Source organism: Colossoma macropomum, unplaced genomic scaffold, assembly GCF_904425465.1.
Source record: "Colossoma macropomum unplaced genomic scaffold, Colossoma_macropomum, whole genome shotgun sequence".
NCBI lineage: Eukaryota > Metazoa > Chordata > Actinopteri > Characiformes > Serrasalmidae > Colossoma > Colossoma macropomum.
In genome coordinates this window covers 895,160-916,460 of record NW_023495267.1, presented here as the reverse complement: position 1 = coordinate 916,460, position 21,301 = coordinate 895,160, and the positions used below count along the sequence as shown (strand labels likewise).

At 38.4% G+C, this 21,301-nt stretch overlaps 2 protein-coding genes across 3 annotated transcripts; both read left to right on the top strand.

The window, feature by feature from the left end:
- The first annotated feature begins 241 nt into the window (after nucleotides 1-241).
- On the top strand, nucleotides 242-12,715 carry cd81b (CD81 molecule b). The gene is made up of 8 exons (XM_036561741.1): nucleotides 242-504; nucleotides 2,827-2,941; nucleotides 8,029-8,126; nucleotides 9,153-9,227; nucleotides 9,333-9,446; nucleotides 11,247-11,342; nucleotides 11,701-11,784; nucleotides 11,981-12,715. Exons 1-8 carry the CDS (start codon nucleotides 439-441, stop codon nucleotides 12,044-12,046), a joined length of 714 nt encoding a protein of 237 aa, XP_036417634.1. The 5' UTR covers nucleotides 242-438; the 3' UTR covers nucleotides 12,047-12,715.
- A 1,570-nt stretch (nucleotides 12,716-14,285) lies between these two features.
- Nucleotides 14,286-20,163, top strand: si:dkey-29p10.4 (E3 ubiquitin/ISG15 ligase TRIM25). 2 transcript variants are annotated; one of them, XM_036561746.1, is made up of 7 exons: nucleotides 14,286-14,398; nucleotides 15,847-16,676; nucleotides 16,924-17,019; nucleotides 17,307-17,555; nucleotides 17,693-17,715; nucleotides 18,687-18,835; nucleotides 19,132-20,163. In XM_036561746.1, exons 1-7 carry the CDS (start codon nucleotides 14,362-14,364, stop codon nucleotides 19,686-19,688), a joined length of 1,941 nt encoding a protein of 646 aa, XP_036417639.1. In that variant the 5' UTR covers nucleotides 14,286-14,361; the 3' UTR covers nucleotides 19,689-20,163. The 2 variants fall into 2 exon arrangements, with proteins under 2 accessions (XP_036417639.1, XP_036417638.1); XM_036561745.1 differs by having other exon boundaries at nucleotides 14,299-14,602.
- Nucleotides 20,164-21,301: the final 1,138 nt, after the last annotated feature.

The following is a 21,301-nucleotide window of genomic DNA, read 5'->3' as shown; positions in this document are numbered from 1 at the left end:
AAGAGTCTGCCATAAAGATCTGGCAGAGCATTCAAGAGTTTAGTGACACAACTGGGTCGCAGTTATTTGAGGCAGTTATTGCACATAAAGAGTTGAGCGGAAACTGGAGGAGTAAGGAGTAAACACAGTGACTTTTTTCCTAAATGGTTTATAGTTGGAAAACATTGCTCGGTCAAAATGAAGCTCACTTTAAAGAATCTGATGTGGGGCTGTGTGATAGAGGCACAGTGTGTCCGCCTCACGGCCTCAAATTGTGGGCCGTCTCAGTTTTCTACCTTCACTGGGCTCCTGTGTGTGACATGAACATAGTGTGGAACAGCCCTCTGACAGCACGCAGCCCTGCTTGGATGGTTTTTGTAGTCTTTTGTAGACTCATTTCTGAGGCTAATTTACACCCAGCATCGTTTCATTGGAACTCACGAGGATCCTCAGCCAACCATGGTTCTAACGGGCTGTTCTCAGTGTATTAAGTACATGCTTTTTTTCTTCAATTTCATTTTTTGGGTGAGTTTATGCATTATTTATTTGAGTAGCCTAAGGCATCTTTAAAACGGAAACTAACATTTGAGTTAAAAAATAAGATGTCTGTAATATCGAAATTCACAGTCACAGATTATAGCGGAAAAAAATCTTGGATTTGTTTTTATGTAGTTTTATCTAAAGCCGGTTAGAGAGAACGCGTGGATTTACACTGAGCATATGAACATATTTCAGCGCTTGAAACCGAGAAAAAACAGTTGTTTCCACCTAAATGATATTATTTTCATCTAAATTATCGCTGATGCTGCAGCAGCAGCGCTTGCTGTAGATTATATTAAGTTTTTTTTGTTTGTTTGTTGTTTGTTTGTACGATCCTGAAATCAAGCCATGAATTCAATATCCGGAAACTTCTATCAGATAAGACCATGAGTGTAACAGACATGAGCTTTTCCCAAGCAGCGCTAGTCATGCAGCATTCTGTGTTCTTCCGGTGACTTTGCCAAAACTTAATGTGCAGCAGGAGAAGATGCCAAAAGAGCAACAGCGACATAAGCTGTGTGCATAAAACGAGTCCTCTTCTTTTACTATTTTTCATAGTGTGTGAAATCAGAAGTCGTTTGGTTAATATTGATATAAAGAGAGTGGCGACTACGTGGCTGTACAGTCGAAGCTACACAGCAAAGACGTTTAGAGAGCAGTAATAACATCTGCAGGACTGAAAGATGCTAAAACGTAGCCTTATTTCTGAGACTGACTCCAGCCCTGTTCCCAAGCTAATTATCTTGTTTACTGCTACAGTCTTAGCTGATTTCTTGAAGCAACATATGATAAATTATGAATGTTGACATTTAATGGTTTATTCCCTATTAATGAACTGATGAACTGCGCTCCAGTGGCAAATCCCAAAAGGTGAAGAATAAACAATTTGCTTTGATAATAAAACTGGATTTGCCATTGCCAGAGGAATGATCATGAAATACTTACACGTGGCATGTGTAGGTCTCTAAACCCTATCCTCTCAGTGCAGGCTTTTGTGTGGTGTATTTTATTTTTTTTTTAGCAAAAGACAATATAGTTCTTAGTTTGAGGAAAGAATGGCAAAATACAATGTGAGTGCAACAATATTAGAAACTGTGTGGCTTCAACACTTTTGCGTCTTTCCATCTTCCACTGACATTTTGCTGTTTAATTTTGCTGCACCATTTTCAGCCCAGATCTGTCCAACTTAAAGTGGAATTCCACTGATGTTTCAAAAGGAAACACTTCATGCTTTGAGATATAAACATGAGTCATTCAGTGTGGTTTGATGCTGCGTTGTAAATGGTGTAATGGTGTAGAGAATCTTTCTGACTCAGATTTCTGACTTAGTAGTTACCAGGAGTCACAATATCTACAATGCAAATATGAAATTGTATTCATTATCCAAAATGTCTAGTGAACCTATATGTGTCTTCTGATTTTTTTTTGGATTGATGATATTCACATCATTTCTATTTTGCCTCACATCACCTAAATGGTCTTAAAACTATTGTAAAATAATAATTCAGGCAGTGTGTTTGTAACCATTTCACATAAGAACTTTCTGTGAGCTTTCATTAAACACTTTGAACATCTGGTTACTATCACCAGCTCTGTGTGCAATTCTGACTCAGTGAGTTTCTTTAGTACAGGGCATTTCACATCAAATCACTCTGGATGACTTTGTGGACCTCTTAATGATTTAATTATGTGAAGTAAATCCCCTTTAATTTTCATGCTCACTACACTCCTTTTTAATCTTGTGTCTTTTTTACCCAGCATTGGAAAGACAAACCTAGAGTTCAAAGCTCATGACTGGCTTCTTTCATTTCATGCACAAATGCACAACTTTTATTCCAGTCTCCAGTTGTGCTAGAGGTGTGGCATCTTTTTATTTTTTTCATCAGATCCATGTTCTTGGATCTGATGCAACAAAGTGGCAAACCGTCATGCAGTACTTCCACTTATTGTGCTCCACTGGTGACCGAGCGTCACAGAGTGTCAGCCTCACTTTTCTCACCGGAGCTGTGGGTTCCTGCTGCTCAACAAACAATTGAATAGAGATCACTGATACGCCAAAAGATATCTTATAAACCGCTGACATCCAGAAACCAAAGAGGCTCCTCTCTCACCCACTAAATATCGCACGAACATAGTACTCAAAACACAAACATCCTAAAAACTGTCAGGCCTATTATTTGTGGAAGAGGTGACCTTAGAAGATGGATTAACCAGATGACTGATTCATCCCTAGAGAACTGCCTGTTAATAGAGAGTGTACAGTCATATGCTTGTTTTTCTTACTTTACATATCTTTTTCTGTTGTAGCTGGCTGGGGGTGTTATTTTGGGAGTAGCTCTGTGGCTTCGCCATGATGCTCAAACCAGCAATCTCCTGATGCTTCAGTTAGAGGGGACCCAAGCTCCAGGAACATTCTACATCAGTAAGTCATAAGGATTGATGCTGTAATATTTCATATGCTGGATCAAAAGTGTTCAACCCACCAGTAAGAAGGTGTAATGTAATAAAAATCAGTTAATGAACATGCACTTTATATAATGTACGTTTAGTACTACTGCACTTCCACTTCATGGCTAAGCTAGCCAGCATAGACCTTAGTTTTCCCCAACAAATAGGGGTGGTTATGTGTGCCTTAGAGAATGATTGCACCTATTATATCAAATGACAAAGCATCTTAATCTGAGCCATACCATGAGGCTACATCATATTTATCTTATTTAGTCACTTAAATGTCACTTGAAGTTTTGCTTTGGTAAATCTATAAGGCCTAATATGTAATACTCAGAAAAGGTGGATATTGAAAGTGTACATGGACTGTCTGGACTGTAAAGTGTGTTGTTGTGCAGATGTTTGATTTAATTGGGAATTGTGCTGTCATCACTCAAATCAACAAACCGTTTGATTACTTGGCATCAATGAAGCATTTATGGATAAATAAATAAATAAATATAATCCATATAGTTATTGTAGTTGGTACCAGGGTGGTCTTTTAGGATGTTACTGGCTTCCCTTGTAGTGAGCTGTGAACAATGAGTCCTGAAACCTCCACTTTACCATATGAAAGAGAGAGAGAGACAGGAAACAGGACCTGCGTACATCCTCTGTCTTTTGTGTAGTTTAATAACCACAAGAATGCATGGACCACTGGGTCATGATGTGTGTGTGCTTACACACTACTGACAGGATTATAAATTTAAAGTCATAATATAATAAACAAACGTTTCTTTTTGTATACATCTGTCAATTCATTCTTAACAAGCTATTTTAGGCAAAGTGAGTCCTTCAGGGACTGTGCTCGGCAAATGATGAAGGCAGTATAGTGTAAGTAATGATGCTACCTAATACATTATGTTTTGAAGTGAAATATTTTGGGCCATTTGTTTCTCCTTAGTAATATTATTATTTTAGTTTGATGATTTCATAAAGGGTTCAACAAAATTTCAACGTTTTCTGCTCCTATGTCTACATAGTCAAATGCTTAACAAACTCAGTAAAACTACGTTTTGTTGATCATATATAATAAGTGTGTGTGTGTGTGTGTGTGTGTGTGTGTCTGAGTGCCTTTGCGGTAAATGTGTATTAAATGGTCAAACATGGATTCTTTGCAGATCATTTTGCAATCCACAATAATAGATAATAAATTACCAATTATTTATAAACTACTGTTTATCTTTCCTCACTGGTCTTAGGGCATTTTTATACACAATCAAAATAATCTATTGTGTAATTTCCCTCATATGTTAGGAGGAAACTTGAATCCAAAATCATTTGCTTAGTTATATTAAGCACCCAGCATATTCATCATCTCACACCATTCTTGTTTTCCTGTAAATTTATGGATGTGCAGTAATGTTTTTCTGCCTCTAAAACGTCTTCTGAACTTTGATTACATCACACTGCACCAGCAGGAGGGGAAAAATGTAACCAACAATTAACCAGTCATATCATGTTTTGCATTACCCTCCCACCATTCCCAACTATCATACCATGTTTCACTCACAAACGTGACGGTGCGGAAAGAAAATGCATTATGATTTCTGATTCACATTATCTTTTATGATTCACAGTGGTATCCGGACCCCTAAACTCTATGCAAACCTGTTTTAAAGAGTCTTAAGTTTTTGTCATTTAAAGAATTTCAGTGCCTCCCATACTTAAATATGTTTTTTGTAAATGTACCCCCCTTTCGCCCTTATATAAATACAACTCTCTGTGGAACCACACCCATACAGTGGAGAGTGGCCCTAATTTTAGACCAGGGAGAAGCACAATTTTACCACAGGGTGTGTTACACTCCACCCTTACACATACACACACACTCCCTGTACTTTATGTACCCTGAGATTCATGCAGCTGCTGAGGATACATAGTTCATCCAGCCTCTGTGCTTCTCTTACTGTGGGCACTAACTTGCAGTTAGTGGCCATTCATTTGCGTAGGGGCCGTCTGCTTGTCTCCGTCTGTTGAGTTTAACTACAAGGCGAAAACTGCAGTGCCCTCCGCCTTTAGCTTTTTATAGCACCGATGTTCTCTTTTGATTTTGAGGGGTTGGCTGGCTGGTTTGGCCCACCCAAGCAAAGAAGAGAAAGATCAAGACTTTATTTTTCTTCCTTCATCTTGTCAATCATGCTCTGGGCTTCCACTGCACACCCATGAGTAATTCAAATAATCCTACACATGTGCTCATTACTCCACAAATTAGAACGTGCAGTGGATGTTTTTAGTACGCTGGATTGCTTAACTGCTGGTTAAACTGTTTCAAAAATATGCTTAGGCCCTGCCACTTTGGCAAATCATAACAGCTTAGAAATGTTCAAAAGCTGAAATTTGGAGTCACTCAGAGTCAGTAGCCATGATTGCCATGTGAAATCCTACAATTCTTTTGTCCTGCCTTTTGAAAAACAGATTTTAACCTTTGTTCTTTGTCGTTTTCTGTTTCTTTCTTTTCCATTCTGGATTAATGCTGGATTAACTCCAGTTTCTCCACACAGGACATCAAAATAACACCACCATCATCTGTTTGACATTAGTATTCAGAGCAATTGTCTGCTGTTGCCAATATCATCATGACTCACTAATAAACATTAGCATCTTTAGCTGGAATGCATGACATTAGTGCTAAAATAGGGTTAATAAAATTAAGATCAAAATTATGTAAATAACTTCCAGAGTTGGAATGTGTGTGTATGTGTGTGTATGTGTGTGTTTGCGTGTGTCCTTGATTAAGATGTTAAGGAATGTAAACTCATTCAGAGTGTTTAGATGTGAAGTAGTGCATTGTAGAGAAACTTGCTGTCTTGGATCTACAACACAAATATAGCCATTCTATTTACTATCCAAGGCAAACTACCTACATTTGTCTTCTGAATTCTGCATGTAATTTTGATAATGGTACAATAGTGGTAAAACTGAATAAGCTTACTGTTTTGTCTTGTAATGCTCTGCATGTACAAACCTAATTCTAAAAATGTTAGGGCCAGTATGGAAAATTCAAATAAAAACAGAAAGCAGCAATTTGTAAACATATTTTACAGGTATTTATGAACTTCATTCATTTTTGTAAATATATGCTAATCCCAAATGGCATGCCTGCAACACAGTCCAAAATAGTTGGGACAGGGGCAATGTACAACTGGGAAGTTTGTGGAATAATCAGAAACACCTATTTTGTAACTTTCAGTAGGTGAATAGGTAACAGGTGATGCTATCCTGATTCATGAGTATTGATGAAAGGCTCAGTCATTTATGAGTAAGTTTGGGTCAACGTTCCAACAGTAGATGGGATTTCATCATCGACTGTCCATAACATTGTTAAAAGATTCAGAGAATCTGGAGAACTTCTCTGGGCTAAAGCTCATCTAAAAGTGAGAGCTAAGTGGAAATCCACCTTTTAAATTGTTTCTGGAAATAATGGACGTTTTCTTTGGGCCAAAGAAGAAAAAGACCATCCCAACTTATCAACACAAAGTTCAAAAGCTAGCATCTGTCATGGTATGGGGGTGTGTTAGTACCAATAGCATAGGTAACTTGCACATCTGTGAAGGCACCATTAATGCTGAGGGGTACACAGGCATTTTGGAGCAACACATGTTGCCTTCTAGACAACATCTCTTTCAAGGACATCTCAGCTTGTTTCAGCAAGACAGTGCTAAGCCACATTCTGCACGTTACAGCAGTGTGGCTTCTTAGAAAGAGGGTCCGAGTGCTAGACTGGCCTGCCTGCCATCCAGATCTGTCTCCTATTGAAAATGTAAGGTGTATTATGAAGCACTGTATACAACAACAGACACCCTGGACTGTTGAACCCAGTGTTATATAAAGCAAGAATGGGAAAACAATTGGTGTCCCAAACGATTACTGAAGACTTTTAAAAGGAAAGGTGATCCTGCTCATGCACATAAATGTCCCAACTTTTTTGGAATGTGTTGCAGGTATCAAAATTAGAATAATCATATATATTAACAAAAAATAATCAAGTTAATCAGTTGAAACATTAAATATTGTGTCTTTGTACTGTTTTCAAGTGAATACAGTCCGAAAACTGTTTTTATTTACATTTTTCCTACTGTCCCAAATGTTTTGGAATTGGGTTTGTATGTCTCCGCCATGACAGTGTTTTAAAAAATACATTACATGCCAAAACCATCTAAAAGCTATCATAAAACAATGTCACAGGTATCAGGCAATGTGTTCGTTACCATTTAACTGAATGAGGTAGCTGAGGTAGCTTTTATTGTCATTAAATAATTTATATGTCTGATTCTATAAACAATTCTGACTCAGTTCACCTTTTATATAAATCTGTTTCAGACCACTGTGACTGTGATGTGGTGTGATTCTGTTTAGTCTGGCTTTCCCTATGGTTGTAATTGCTTTCCTTTCAGTAGGCTGAACTACTCTTTGACGCCCCCTCCACATGTTGCTGTGGTGATGAAGGCAGCGGCAGAAATGCAGATTATTGTGAAGCTTAGATGTCAGCCCCCAGTGACCACAACATCATGTCTTATACAGAAAAAAGGAGGGAGTAAAGGCTTGGAGGGGAGAGAAGCTAGTGATTAAAATGCAGACACAAAGAGAAGAGGAAGTTTCACAGGACAGGATGATAAAGATGTGAGATTCATTGTGTGACAAGAGTGGAGCAAACTTCATATGCTAAATCTGTTTGGTCAACAATACATATATAAAGACCAAAATCTTTTAGAGAAACTCACAAGCTGAATTAAGGTTATGTGTATTTCTTGCAATGAGTTCTTTCTCATACAAGTGCAGGCCTGTTAGTAAATGTTAATTATGCGTTTCAGCTTATTGATTGCACTGGATGAAATGGAATGGGCCTCGCTTACTTACATATACCTATATGCACTAGAACAGTGAAACGGCTGAATAAAGGGGAACCCTGGATGCCCACACAACAATTCAATAAACTGAGGTGAATAATTGAAAAGATGTTTGAAGAGACGCTTTTGAAACATCCTGCTCATGCACATAAATGTTTGGTCATTTTTCTAGGTGTTTATGTCCTGATAGCTGTTGGAGCTGTGATGATGTTTGTTGGATTTCTTGGTTGCTACGGTGCCATTCAAGAGTCTCAGTGCCTACTTGGAACAGTACGTACTGTTTGTTTTTTTTATAAAACAGCCAGACAACATAGTAACCAGAGAATCACATTTTAGCCACTATCTCTTTTAGAAAAAAACAGCCTAGATCAACACAGCAGGTCCCCAGCAAAACCAGCATGTGCTGTGTTTTGGATGCTGGCCCTGACCATCCTGGGTGACCAGCTACACTAGCACCAGATGGCAGCATAAACCAGCATAGACCAGCATGGAGTTCATGCTGTTCTGTGCTCGTCATTTCAGCAGGGATTCTGTCCTAAAACTAGCATTTAATATGCTGTTATGTCACATAGTATTCTGTAGCGCTGCATTGTATACCTCAGCCTCATCAGTTTGACAGAATTCACGATTTTGTATTGTTCTTATGATTTCGTCTATCAATGTTCTCACACTACAATACCCAGCATGCATTAACAGGCTAATAAATACATCTGTGGTTATGGTTAGCTTCAGTGATAAAGTGCTAACTGTAACTGCTCATCAGACTTCTTCTTTGTGAAAGGAATTTAGGCCAGCTAGAAAAAAAAATCTTTCAAAAAATTCTTCCACCTCTGAGATACATCATCAGAAAGGAGGTTTTCCTAACATATAAACCAATAAATCTTCCTTTCAAGATGTTTATAACAAATAGAATGATCGTTACATTTTTCATTTTTCCTTTTGCTCACTTCCTGTTAAAAGGAAGTTCAGCACAATTTTAAACCTAATGCTGACCAGTCTTTACTCGCATGATTCTACCAAGATGTACTAAAATTCTAAATGTGTGTTCTGCTGTCTAGGATGAATGGATGGATTAAGTAGGCTGGTTAATCAAATCTTGAACTGACAAAAATCCTGAACTATTTTTTCAATAAGTGACTAATATGTTAGACTGCATGTTTCTTGACCAAATAATGTGTTGTGTTGCCCATTGCTTGAGTGACCCTCATTAAGACAAGGATGGTAGTTCACTTGTTTACTCTTGTAACATTAAGTTCTCTCTCTCTCTCTCTCTCTCTCTCTCTCTCTCTCATTCAGTTTTTCACATGTTTGGTGATCTTGTTTGCCTGCGAAGTGGCAGCAGGAATATGGGGTTTCATCAATAGGGACACGGTACATGAACACACATTACACTCACATGTCACTGACCCCACACAGTTGTACAAATGATTGCTGTATTTTGTCATACAAAGCTAACTGCAGTTATTTTCTATTCAGATCTCCACAGAGCTCATCGGCTTCTATGATGCTGCCTACATGAAAGCTGTGGATCCAGTGGACTCAGTCACCAGACAGGCCGCTACTAAAGTTCTGTTGGTCTTCCATGAAACTGTAAGCCATATAGGCCATTCCTCTACTCACTTTAGCTCAGCTCCTATTATGACCCTGTTGGGACGCTGTGCAAAATGCAAATAAAAACAGAATGCAATGATGTGCAAATCATTTAAAACCTATATTTAATTGAAAATAGTACAAACAGAGAGATTTTATTGTTTTTTGAAAAATATATGCCCATTTTGAATTTGATGCCAGCAACACAAAAAAGTTGAGACAGTGGCCACAAAGGACTGGTAAAGTTGTGTAATGCTAAAAAACAACTGGCAGAACATCTCACAACTAATTAGGTTTATTGACAGCAGATCAGTAACATGCCAGAGAGGCTTTCAGAAGATGGGGAGGGGTTCACCACTCTGTGAAAGACTGTGCAAGCAAATAGTGCAAGAATTAAAGAAAAATGTTTCTCAATGTAAAAGAGAAAAACACTTGTGGATTCCATCATCTACAGTACATAATATCATTAAAAGATTCAGAGAATATGGAGACTGAAAACCAATACTGTCTGGCCGTGATCTTTGGGTCCTCATGCGGTACTGCTTTAAAAACAAACATGATTCTGTAATGGAAATCACTGCATGGGCTCAGCAACACTTCTGAAAACCACTCTGTGTCTGTGAACACAGTTTGTCACTGCAACTACAACTGCAAGTTAAAATTCTACCATGCAATGAAGAAACAACATACAAACAGGATCCAGAAACACCGCCACCTTCTCTGGGCCTGAACTCATTTATGATAGACTGAGGCAAAATGCAAAAGTGTCCTGTCCTTCAATGACTCATAATTTATGTTCTTTTTTGGAAATTATGGATGCTGAGACCTCTGGGCTGAAGAGGAGAGGGACCATCCGGCTTGTTATCAGCAAACAGTTCAAAAGCCAGCATCCATGATGGTATGGGGGTGCATTAGTGCACATGGCATGGATGACTTGCACATCTATGACAGCTGAATGATATATACAGGATTTGGAGCAATATATGCTGCCATCCAGATGGTGTCTTTTTTCAGGGAAGGCCTTGCTTATTTCAGCAAGGCAATCTCAAACTACATTTTGCATGTATTACAACAGCATTGCTCCATATTAAAAGAGTCTGGGTGCTAAACTGGTCTGCCTGCAGTCCAGACCTGTCACCACTGAAAACATTTGGCACATTATCAAAGAAAATACAACAAAGGAGACCCTGAACTGTTGAGTAGCTGAAATCCTATATCAAGCAAGAATGAGAATACATTTCACTTTCAAAACTGCAGTAATTGATCTCCTCAGTTCTCGAACGCTTACAGTGTGTTGTTAAAAGAAGAAGTGATGCAACACAGTGGTAAACAAGCCTCTGTCCCAGGTTTTTCAAAATGTGTTGCTGGCATCAAATTCAATATGGGCATATATTTTTCAAAAAGCATTCAAATTTCTCAGTTTCAATATTTGACATGGTTTCTTTCCAATTTCAATTTGATCTTTTCATGAAATATAGGGTTTAAATAATTTACACATGATTGTATTTTGTTTTTATTTATATTTTGCACAGTGTCTCAACTTTTTTTGGAAATGAGTTTATAAGCTTTTTGTTCTTGTTGGCCTCATAACCATGTTATGAAGACTTCCTCATGGCTCTACAACTACTTTTGTGATCAACTAAATTCATCTGTTTTCTGGCAGTGATGTTTGTCTGTAATGTTTGTGTGTGTGCGTGTGTGTTGGAGGTGGAGAATATAGAGTTAAAATTGTACTGAAGCTCAATGTTTTGATGAAGTTTGTGGCATGGTTTTAAAATGGTTCCTTTGTTTCTCTTTCAGCTCGAGTGTTGTGGTAAAGGAGATGACAACGTGTTATTCTTGGCTGTTAAAGCCACTCTCTGTCCTAAAGGAGAAGTCGATCCACTCGTCTCACAGGTACATATGTCAGTATGTCAGTTTCTAAAAAAATCTTTTAGTTTACAGTAATAACCCTGATAACAAATAACATGATTTTGGGCAGAATATTGTGTTAAAAATTGTTCAGTCTTTCACACCAGTTTATGATGATGTCTTTTGAATAAAAAAATAAATAAATAAATCACTATTTGAGAAATAAACATTGAAACATACACTGTACATTTCAGTAGGAGCACTGACTAGTTGCACAATTTTATAAAGGTGAGAAATATTACATGACTATTGTTCTTTTCACCCTTATTCGCAGCAATGTGGCAGACAAAGTATATATATTAAAGTTGAAGATGGTGTTAATGCTTTATGTCCTTTTTCTCAGAGTTGCCACACAAAGCTGAGAGACCTGTTTACCGAGAAACTCCATGTGATTGGTCTGGCTGCCCTCGTCATTGCTGTCATCATGGTACTCAAATTCATACTACATGACCTTTAATAACGTGTGCTGTATGCATTGTGTATAACAGTTTGATTACGAGAAAATTAAGTAGTGCTTGAGTGAGAAATATTGGAATTATTCTGTTGAAAACGCACCTTGACAGAAGGTGAAGTGGATATTGTTTTCTCATTACTTTCTTTCATTTTTGCTCTTTTGCTTGCAGGTCTTCGAGATGATCTTCACCATGGTACTGTGCTGTGCCGTCCGTAATGCCGCCCCAGCGTACTGAGGGACAAACTCATTGTTAGTTTGACTAATAGCATTCAATATTCAAAGCATGCAAAGACTCCAGCCAGTTATGGAAGAGGAAATGTTCAGTTTCTCTTTTGGGTGTTTCAGATGTTGAAATATGTGTTTTACACTTCATTTAGACATCAAGTCAAATCAGATATTTCTTCATGTACTGTGTATGTAAATGATTTTTTTCTTACAATCACAGCCTGATCTTTGCATTTCAGAATGAAAAGGAAAAAGGATTGATCTGACTTAAGCATTTTCACATTTTCTAATTAGCCCTAGAGTGTACTAGCTTTTATAAATACCCAGGAATACACATTGTGTCAAATTTTTTAATAATGTAAAGGTTTCTATAAAGTTAGGTGGTTGACAGTAGTATGGACTGAAATTAGTTGTTTCTTTGTGGTTGTTTGCTAATATTATTCAATTCAATGTGTTCAAGTGCTTTTCTTTGCAGGATTACAATTTCTAATAACTTTTACGCTTTTCATCCATAACTTATCTCTGTGTTTGTTTTTGTATACATGAAATGTCCCATTTGTGCATGTTCTCAGGGCTTTGGGATGAAAACATATTTTCTGATCGTGTGAAAAGTTCTAATTGACCACCAACATATCATGCAAGTGGAGCTGTCCCAATAAAGTTCAGTTGCCAAATATGACATATTTGTAACTTATTACACATAAAATCCAACCTCCAAGTTATTCATTTGTTGCTGTACATATTATGTTTATTTCAGTAGTGGATATTCACTCCAGTGACCAAAACTGGGATGGTGCAATTACTTGGAAACTTCGGTCTGAAGACACTCAAATTTGGTAGTTATGAAATCTTCCAACAGAGGGATATCATTGCAATCAGTCCAAGCTTAATTTGTAAATAATTCTGTCCTTATGTCCCTGATCATAAAATGTATATTGTAGGAGTATACACAACCAGGTGCACAGCAGATGCCATTATTAGACACTTTTAAAAAATATTTCAGCTACAGTATTTAAAAATAAACGCTTGCTACATTTAAGGCCACCTGTAGCATTTGATACCACTCAAAATTTATCTAATGTTGGTGTCTAAGGTTTACTTTCAAAGCTAATGTTTAAGTCTAGATTTAGAGCTTGCTTCCAACAATCAATTGACTCCAGCTGCTTTATAAAATAATTTACTTAAACTGAATATTTGCACTGGGAAAGTAACAGCAAGCCACAGTATCTTACAGTGAAACATATACTGTATAGTTCTATACATGGTAAAATGGTTCTTCAGATTGATGGAGAATGTGTTGTATCTATCTCTTTAAGCATTTTCACCCATCCAGGGTTTTCCTAGATCATCCTGAATTTTGGTTGTCTGTTCAATAAAGAACGAACTCCATTCTTCTTCACAAAATGTCCTGGAATCCAAGTTCGCTGAAAGCAAGAGGAATGCGGACCCCTGTCGGCCCGCTGATGGCAAAGCTAGCGGTCCACCATGGTGTTTTGCTCAGCGTTTGCCAGGCGTGTTAGACAAAATTCCACATAACATTGCTCATTTTCCACTCACAGTCCAATTTACCCATTTTTCCTTCCTTCCTTTCTTTACTTATACTTTGTAAATTGGTTTAGTAAATAATTTTAATCTAGCACAGTGTCAGCAACAACATTTTCTATAAAATCATTTTATATTAGGCCTAGTCATTATATTTTTCTCTCAGTTGTTATATTTTTCTTTTCTTTTGTTGTACGTTTCTAAAATAAAAGGCTATGTACATTTAAAATCTGTTTAGGGAGATTAAAAACTAGTTAGAGCTTGTGTGTTTGTGGGTTTTTCTCAGTATGTTTTATATACGTTTAAACTGCTGCTTTTTATCAAATACAAGCTTTTGTATAAAAGAATGCATGTTTGGTTCAGACTAGCCTTGATGTCGGGACAACTGTGTCAGAAAGGTACGCTTTGGCGACACGCTTAGGCTTTAGGCTGCACTGCAACACAATAACGGAATATCAGGTTGTGTAGCTGAACTGACATTTGAAGTTGTCATGGTAACTAAACCGATTTCAGAGTGTGGCCCCAGATCTTCATGTTTTTCCCCATTTAACGGGCGTATTTAAGGACAAGCACCCGATCGGAGTTAAGTTGTATTGACTAGTTAACCGTGTGATGTATACAACCTTCCGATGAGCACCCGAACACAGCACAAGAGTTCACTGTGCAATGACGGCGAATACAGCGGTCCTGTCACTTTAAGAGTAAACTGTCTCCGCCCACTGCATTTTACAAGTTTCGTTTCTTTGTAACAGTCGTGCTGCGTTGCATTGCTAAACCGATCAGATGGGGTCTTCACTTGATAAACCAGCTGACCATCCAGGTATTTGTCCGTTATGTCATCGCGAGTGTCGGAATCAGATCACACTAGGATGCAGGCACCGCTTTTGTCAGGGCTGCATTGGAGAACTGTGGAGCGTTTCCTCTACGGGTCCTTATTATTGCCCCGAATGCAATTACGAATACCTGGAGCTTCCAGACTTCAGAGACCCATATGGAGCCTCCTCGTCTGCGGCAGTGCACAGAAGTACATTGACCTCGCTTTTCCAGCTACTTTTTATGAATTGTATCGTTTGTTGTGCCTTCCAGTTTTCCTCTCGACTGGACGAAGTGCGCCATATTAGTGTAGGCTACACTAGGCCTGATCTAGATGGTAACAGTTTGGCGCGCAATGACGGCTACATCCACAGCTTTGTTATTTAAATAATGCAGTTTATTCTCGCGATATTCATCACATCTACTGACCTGTAACGCGTACATTTAAAAAAAAAAAACATCCAAAACTGCACACTATTGCACTAAACGTAGTACACTAATGAATGGACTTCTATGGTAGTGTGTAGTTTTGGACACAGCCTTGATCCATGATTCCGTCCTCACTTCCTGGAAGGCTACAACAAATACTGCAATGCAGATTTCACTTTAGAAGTAATGAACGTGTTATTTCACATTCCTTTATGTTTTTGCGCTGATAAACCAGGGAATGCATTAAAAGAGCACTCTGGCCAAAATTAAATATGTAAACAGTAATAGATATACTGTTTTAAACATGTCCACTCGCCTCCAGTGGTGCCACAGTAGTCTCTAGAGCGAGATTTTCTGGTTTCAAAACTTTTGAAGACATTTGAAAAACTATCAGGGCTAAAGAGGAAGAAGAGACAGATAGTTAATGTCACTTTAAGGAAGCTAAATATCATACATCTGTATTTATTAGCCTCTACATCAGTGGCTATGCTAGAAGTCAGGATTTCTTCATTGTCGTGACAAGATTCTCAATGACTTATTTACACAATGCATGCTGGGTACTGTAGTGAGAGAACATTGATGGATAACACAAAAGGGATATAAAATCATGGGAAAAAAACGATGAGGCTGAGGGATGCAGTGCTGGGCTGTAAAATGTTATATAACATAAAATGTTAAACAATAAGCTTGGACAATACTGTAAATTTAGACAAACAGGTATCGCTTGCAGAATCATAGATAAACAGTATCATCATGATTCAAATTCAGTTACAAAGTACCACATGTGAGTGCTGCATACTTAATGTACAGCTTGCATTTTCCCTGGATGGTATAATTACCATATAATTACCAACTGGGCTTCTAATATTACTTAATTAATCTTTATTGATAATTATAGTCTGCAGAGGCAGCATTAAATACTGTTAATGTCTGTTTTGTCCATGCCCTGTTTTGGTACTTATTCAGTGGTTTCTATAGTTCATCTTTGCATATATTTAACTGTACCATCGCCATTGTGTTTTTTAGACTTGAAAAGACTCTCTGCACGCTACTCCCCCAAAAATGTGCTTGGGAAAAGGAAATTTAGTTCAGCTACCTTCAGGACGTCCAGTGAAGGCTACAGGCTTGGCACAGGCCCATCCAACAGCAGCCCAGTCACTATCAATGATTCTTCTGATCCTGATACACCACCAAAAAAGAAAAAGGCCACAGGAACGCCTTTATCAGAAGACCAAAGAACAGCTCCTGTTTGTGACACATCCTCAACAGAAGCTACATCCCCAGTAAATAGCACACCATCTAAAAAGAACATGGCTTCAACCAGTGAATCATCACTGGAGAATCCTATGAGAGAGGGGGATCTGGAAGAGCCATCCTGTAGTGGAATAGAGAGGCCCCAACAAAAACCAGCATCACCAGCAAGTACTCATCCTCATCAGTCCTCTCAACAAGCCAAAACCTCCTCAGGCCGTCCTATGGAACAGTCACAAAATGTCCCAGCTCACAATGACATATCTCCAGTATCTGGTAAGGAGGGGCCTTCCAGTGAGAGCTCAGTGCTTTGCCACTACTGCTCCAGTCAAGAGCAGAGGTCAGCTGTGAAGACCTGTCTGGTATGCGGGGCATCTATGTGCCCAGAGCATCTGCGGAGCCATTTGGAATCACCTGTTTTCCAGAGCCACCCACTTGTGCCTGCCGTGGAGGATGTGTCACTTTGGAGGTGCCAAGAGCACCAGGAGATGAACCGCATCTACTGCCGTCCTTGTGGGGTGTGCGTGTGCACTGTGTGCACTGTAATAGGCTCACATAAGGACCATGCCTGCATCAGCATCAGAGAGGCTGAGAAAGAGCTTAGGGTGAGCAAAGACAGAAGGAGTTTGGCATCATACAGTTCTGCTTTGTCAGTGATGGGTTAAGCATTTTGGCCAATGTCTTACAGAACAGTAATAATTTATTATAGCTTCATTTTGAATATAGCTCCTTTCATTATAGCTATTTTTGTTTCGTCACTAAATTGAAAGTCTTTGTAGTCATATGCAGTGGGCTAATAATTGAGTCATTCCACATGTCTGCTTGCTTATCTGAAATTTGTTGATTTCTTAGGCCACTCTGAATAGTGAAATGAAGAAGATACAGACAAAAGAAACAGCTGTCTTGAAAAGAGTGACTGAGCTCACAGAGAGAAAGAGCAATATTCAGGTAAGTGTAATTGTTGGTACTTGAGATGCTGATTTATCAGGACACGACTTGTGCAGAGACTTGCAGTGCAGTGTTTTAGTTAGCCTTGATAAAGTGAAATTGTACAGGAGATTTCACAAGATTATCCTCTAATACAGCTGCTTAAAGTGTCTGACTAGACTCTAGGAAATTGTAATTTATCCCTAGTTCTTGTACTTGAGATAAACTAGATATATTATTTGTAGTCCTAAACGCTAAGTATCTGTGTTTATGTTCCTACCTTTCACCTACCGCCGTCATTCTCGTAGGAGGCGGTGGAGGGCACACGGGCCTTTGTTGTACAGCAGTATCAAGCCATGCGGGAGGCCCTGGAAATGGAGGAACAGCAGGCCCTGCGCTGTGTAGCCCAGGAGGAGAACAGAGTACTGGGAAGCATTGAAGACCAACTCGAAACACTGAATCATGGACTTAGAACCATCCAGAGCACTTTCAGCTCACTGCATAGATTAGCAGATGCACATGGAGCATCCCGACCTCAGGAACAGGCCTTCATCATGGTACGACTAGCTGCAAGGGCTGCTGGGAAATGAAGATTTTAAAAGAATGCTTTAAGTGATAATTGGTTGTACAGACACTAGAGAAATGCTTTATTATCATCACTCTAAAAGAGCAAAATTCTTTTTTTTCTTTTCAGGAGTACAGAAAGATTGCCGAATGGTAAGTAAGATGGTTATTTTTACCCACGTTATTTTTTTAAAGAGTTTTTTGTGGCGTGTTGGGTAATTTGAAAAGATTTAGAAGTGTATGAAAAACACTCATTTATATGATGTGATTTACCAAGAAAGGTAAAAAAAGGAGACCAAAAATTGGAATTTATAATGGAAAGTAAACAAATTTTTTACTTTAAATCTGAAATTTAAAACGAAAAGAACTTTTAGGAATTTAGAAGAACATAAAAATAAAACAATTTAAAAATTGGTAAAAAGGGTAAAATAATCTAAATAGATCAACACATTTGCACAAACATATATTACCAGCAACACAAAACCTTAACCAAAATAAGAACACTCAAAAATGCAAGATAGAATTGGTGATTCATAAGTATATAGCAAATCAATGACTTGGATTGGTTCACAAACATAGACTAGTAAAATTCAGTCAAAAAAGGCTATGTACACATGGGTCCTTCCAAGTTTGTGGTGGCGAGTGGCGCTGCTGAATTTGATCCCACTGGTCATCCACAGCCTCACAAGCTCTCTCTTGTGACACTAGCCAACACAGGAATCTTAGCTGACGTAACAGAATTGGCAGTTAATGTTCACCTCCAAGCTTGATGAGCTGTCTGATGATGTTACATCAGCTTGGTAATATCATAATTTGGTATGATGTTTTGATGATGTGTGATGAGTTTTGGTACCACACAAAAATCATAAGTGTAAAAAATTGAAGACAATGTAGTATATGGGCTTTTTTTTGTTTTGGCCACTGTGGATATGACAGCAGGTGTCTTCAAAGATTATGGCTACTCATGTCCTGAGGATGCTCCTTCCTGTATCTACTGTAGTACATGATTTTTCCTGAACAGCAGTGAGCAATATGTTAGAGACAATTGCCAAAGTCTGTTTGGTAATATTTAGTCAGTAAATTCACCAGTAACACTTACTCTTCATGTCCCCAACCTTCTCTAGTTTTAATAGCCTATCAAACCCTATGGACAACCTGGAGCCCATTGAGGAAGTTAATCAAGGCAGACTGGACTGCCTGCAAGACTGGACCGAGAGAAGACTTGAGATTGTAATAATATCAGTGCCTCACAGGGACCCGTTCAGACTGCTGTGTAAGTCCTTCACTAGTGTAAATCACGATAAATGTGTTTCCTTGAGCTCCCATATTTAAGAGAACTTAATGATATAGGTTAGATGGATTAGGTGTGCACAAATGGACTTTTTATACAAGTGCAACATGTAGTATTCTTGATCCCATTCAGCAAACATCTATGACTAGAAGTAGACCAACACAAGCCTCTTGAATTGGGCTGTTATTACACTGTAACATGCTATTTCTAAACCATGAGCTCGATGTATTCAGTGTGTGATAATCTATCTTCAATCTTTTGTCCTGTATTTCCTGCAGATGGTATAAGTCCAACTCTGGATCCTGACACTGCTCATCCAAAGCTGCTCCTTTCTGCTGAGAACAGACAGGTGGAGTACAACGAGATCCAGCAGGCCTACCCAGAGAATGAGTCTCGCTTCACTGTCTTCCCCCAGATATTGGGCTCTAAGGCGCTGTGCCAGGGCCGCCACTATTGGGAGGTGGAGGTCTCTTTGGATGAGGGCCGCTGGAAGGTGGGTGTCAGCGACGGGCAGATAGTCAGAAAGGGACAGAAAGATAGCTGCCGTATTGGCTTCTACCCAAACTCCTGGTGCCTGGTGTGTGAGAAGGGCAAAGTGGAAGCCCTGCATGACAAGATGACCTCAGCTGTGTGTGCCACTGGACTCCAGAAGGTGGGGATACTCTTGGATTTTGAGGAGGGTTGCTTGACATTCTACAGTGTGGCTGAAGAGGGCACTCTTACCTTGCTCTACAGTTTCCAGCATACATTCTCTGAGCCGCTTTACCCTGCTCTGGCTGTCTCAAAAACACGACTCTCTATTTGTGACCTATATGCTAGACCTGCTACAGAGTAGGGTGCAACTCATAAAAAGCAACGTTTTGTTGCAGTATAATGTTCTGAAAAATGCTGGCTTTCCTAGAATTTGTATCTTGCAGTCATAGTACAATGTATTTATGTGGAAAAAGCTGGCAGAAATATTTTATATTTTTATCATGTGTGTATGATATATCATATCATACATAAACATAGAACAGTATCTACTGAGATTTGATAATGTCCATACCTCAGTGTTTTCCAGTCCTTATGATTCTTCTTATATAGTGAGCCAATACTTCTTGACATTCCTTTTATAACATAGTAATTATTGAAATGACTGCAAAAACAAACCACTGTTATGCAATCAATACTCTTTGTACTGATCACAGTGAATGAAATCATGTACTGCATTCCCATGCTATCACAAAATTTTTACATTTTGTACTTTTCAGAAATTACTGCTTGTATTTTAGTGTCAAATAAAACTGACTGTGCCGTTTGTTTGCAGAGAGTAGAGTATCGTTCATTTGAAGAGCTTTTATAATTATGATACTGGGCTGTAGCTGTTCTAATCAGAGTGTAAATGTCATATTTTGCACCTGTGCTAATCTGTAGTATATCACTCTGGTATATTGATAGGTCAGCTCATAAGATGGCCATTAAGCTGAAAAAATCTTTGCTATGTCCACATTAACTAAGGTAGAGTATTTGCCTCTTGCACAAAACTGATTTGCACTCGTCAGTAATAGACCATCTTGTATCAACTCTAGTGCACCTGGTCCCTCTGGCACTCCTGCTGTCCAAAAGCCCAACAGAGAGAATGCTAAGGTGTTTCATTACTACAGACCAAGATCCCTGTCCATCGTAAAATAGCCCCAATCTGTGTACTGTCCGTGCTAATAGAAATGTCCCCATCAGTAATTCCTGGTTTAAGAAATGGCAAAAAAACAACCTACACATGTTAGACCAACTGTGAAATACTATGGGCTGAAATGTAAAAGACAACAACCTCAAACCAGCTAATTTGAATTGTAGAGACTAATATACAGATCCTCTCAGCATGTTTTGACAAGTTGTAGAAAAGAAGAAATTCTCTCCAAAAGAACTCAAAGCTCTTACTGAGAGTCACAGCAGCTAAAAGACAAGCAGTTTAAGAAATCACTGTGAAGGGCCTACAATACAAAATATGCAATTAGAAATATCAAAAGATCTGTGAATGAACAAAAAAAAGATTAATACTAAAGCAAGAATCCCACTCCAATTTGATAAATCAGAAGTGCCCATTCTCAAGATAAATTTACATTATTGGAATAATGACCCAAAATAAATGGAAACAGAAAAAAACAGAATAGAAGTATCAGATCAAAAACTCCTAAAGTATTCCCTACAGTTCCTTATACAACTGCAGTGGAACTTCTTAGTACATGCAGAATCTATCAACCTAAGTGAGGTGTTTTATAGGAGATATATTTTTCTGTTTTTGGGATTTATTTGGTATAAAAATGTCAAAGTTTGAAATGAGGTGTGAGCAACAACGAAGCAGTCCAGGAGCTAAACCATCAAAACAGAATAAAATTACACACTAAAAGAGAAGGAGGAACTGTATTTAAATAATTAAACTGGAAGTATTTTCCTCACGGATATACAAGC

Excerpts from the sequence above, each read along its gene's own strand:
- cd81b (XM_036561741.1), top strand. The coding sequence starts at position 439 with ATGGTTCTAACGGGCTGTTCTCAGTGTATTAAGTACATGCTTTTTTTC. Across the intron at positions 8,127-9,152 it reads CTCAGTGCCTACTTGGAACA|TTTTTCACATGTTTGGTGAT; the intron begins GTACGTACTGTT and ends TCTCTCATTCAG. Across the intron at positions 9,228-9,332 it reads GTTTCATCAATAGGGACACG|ATCTCCACAGAGCTCATCGG; the intron begins GTACATGAACAC and ends TTTTCTATTCAG.
- si:dkey-29p10.4 (XM_036561745.1), top strand. The coding sequence starts at position 14,362 with ATGGGGTCTTCACTTGATAAACCAGCTGACCATCCAGGTATTTGTCCG. Across the intron at positions 14,603-15,846 it reads GTCTGCGGCAGTGCACAGAA|ACTTGAAAAGACTCTCTGCA; the intron begins GTACATTGACCT and ends TGTGTTTTTTAG. Across the intron at positions 17,020-17,306 it reads AGAGAAAGAGCAATATTCAG|GAGGCGGTGGAGGGCACACG; the intron begins GTAAGTGTAATT and ends TCATTCTCGTAG.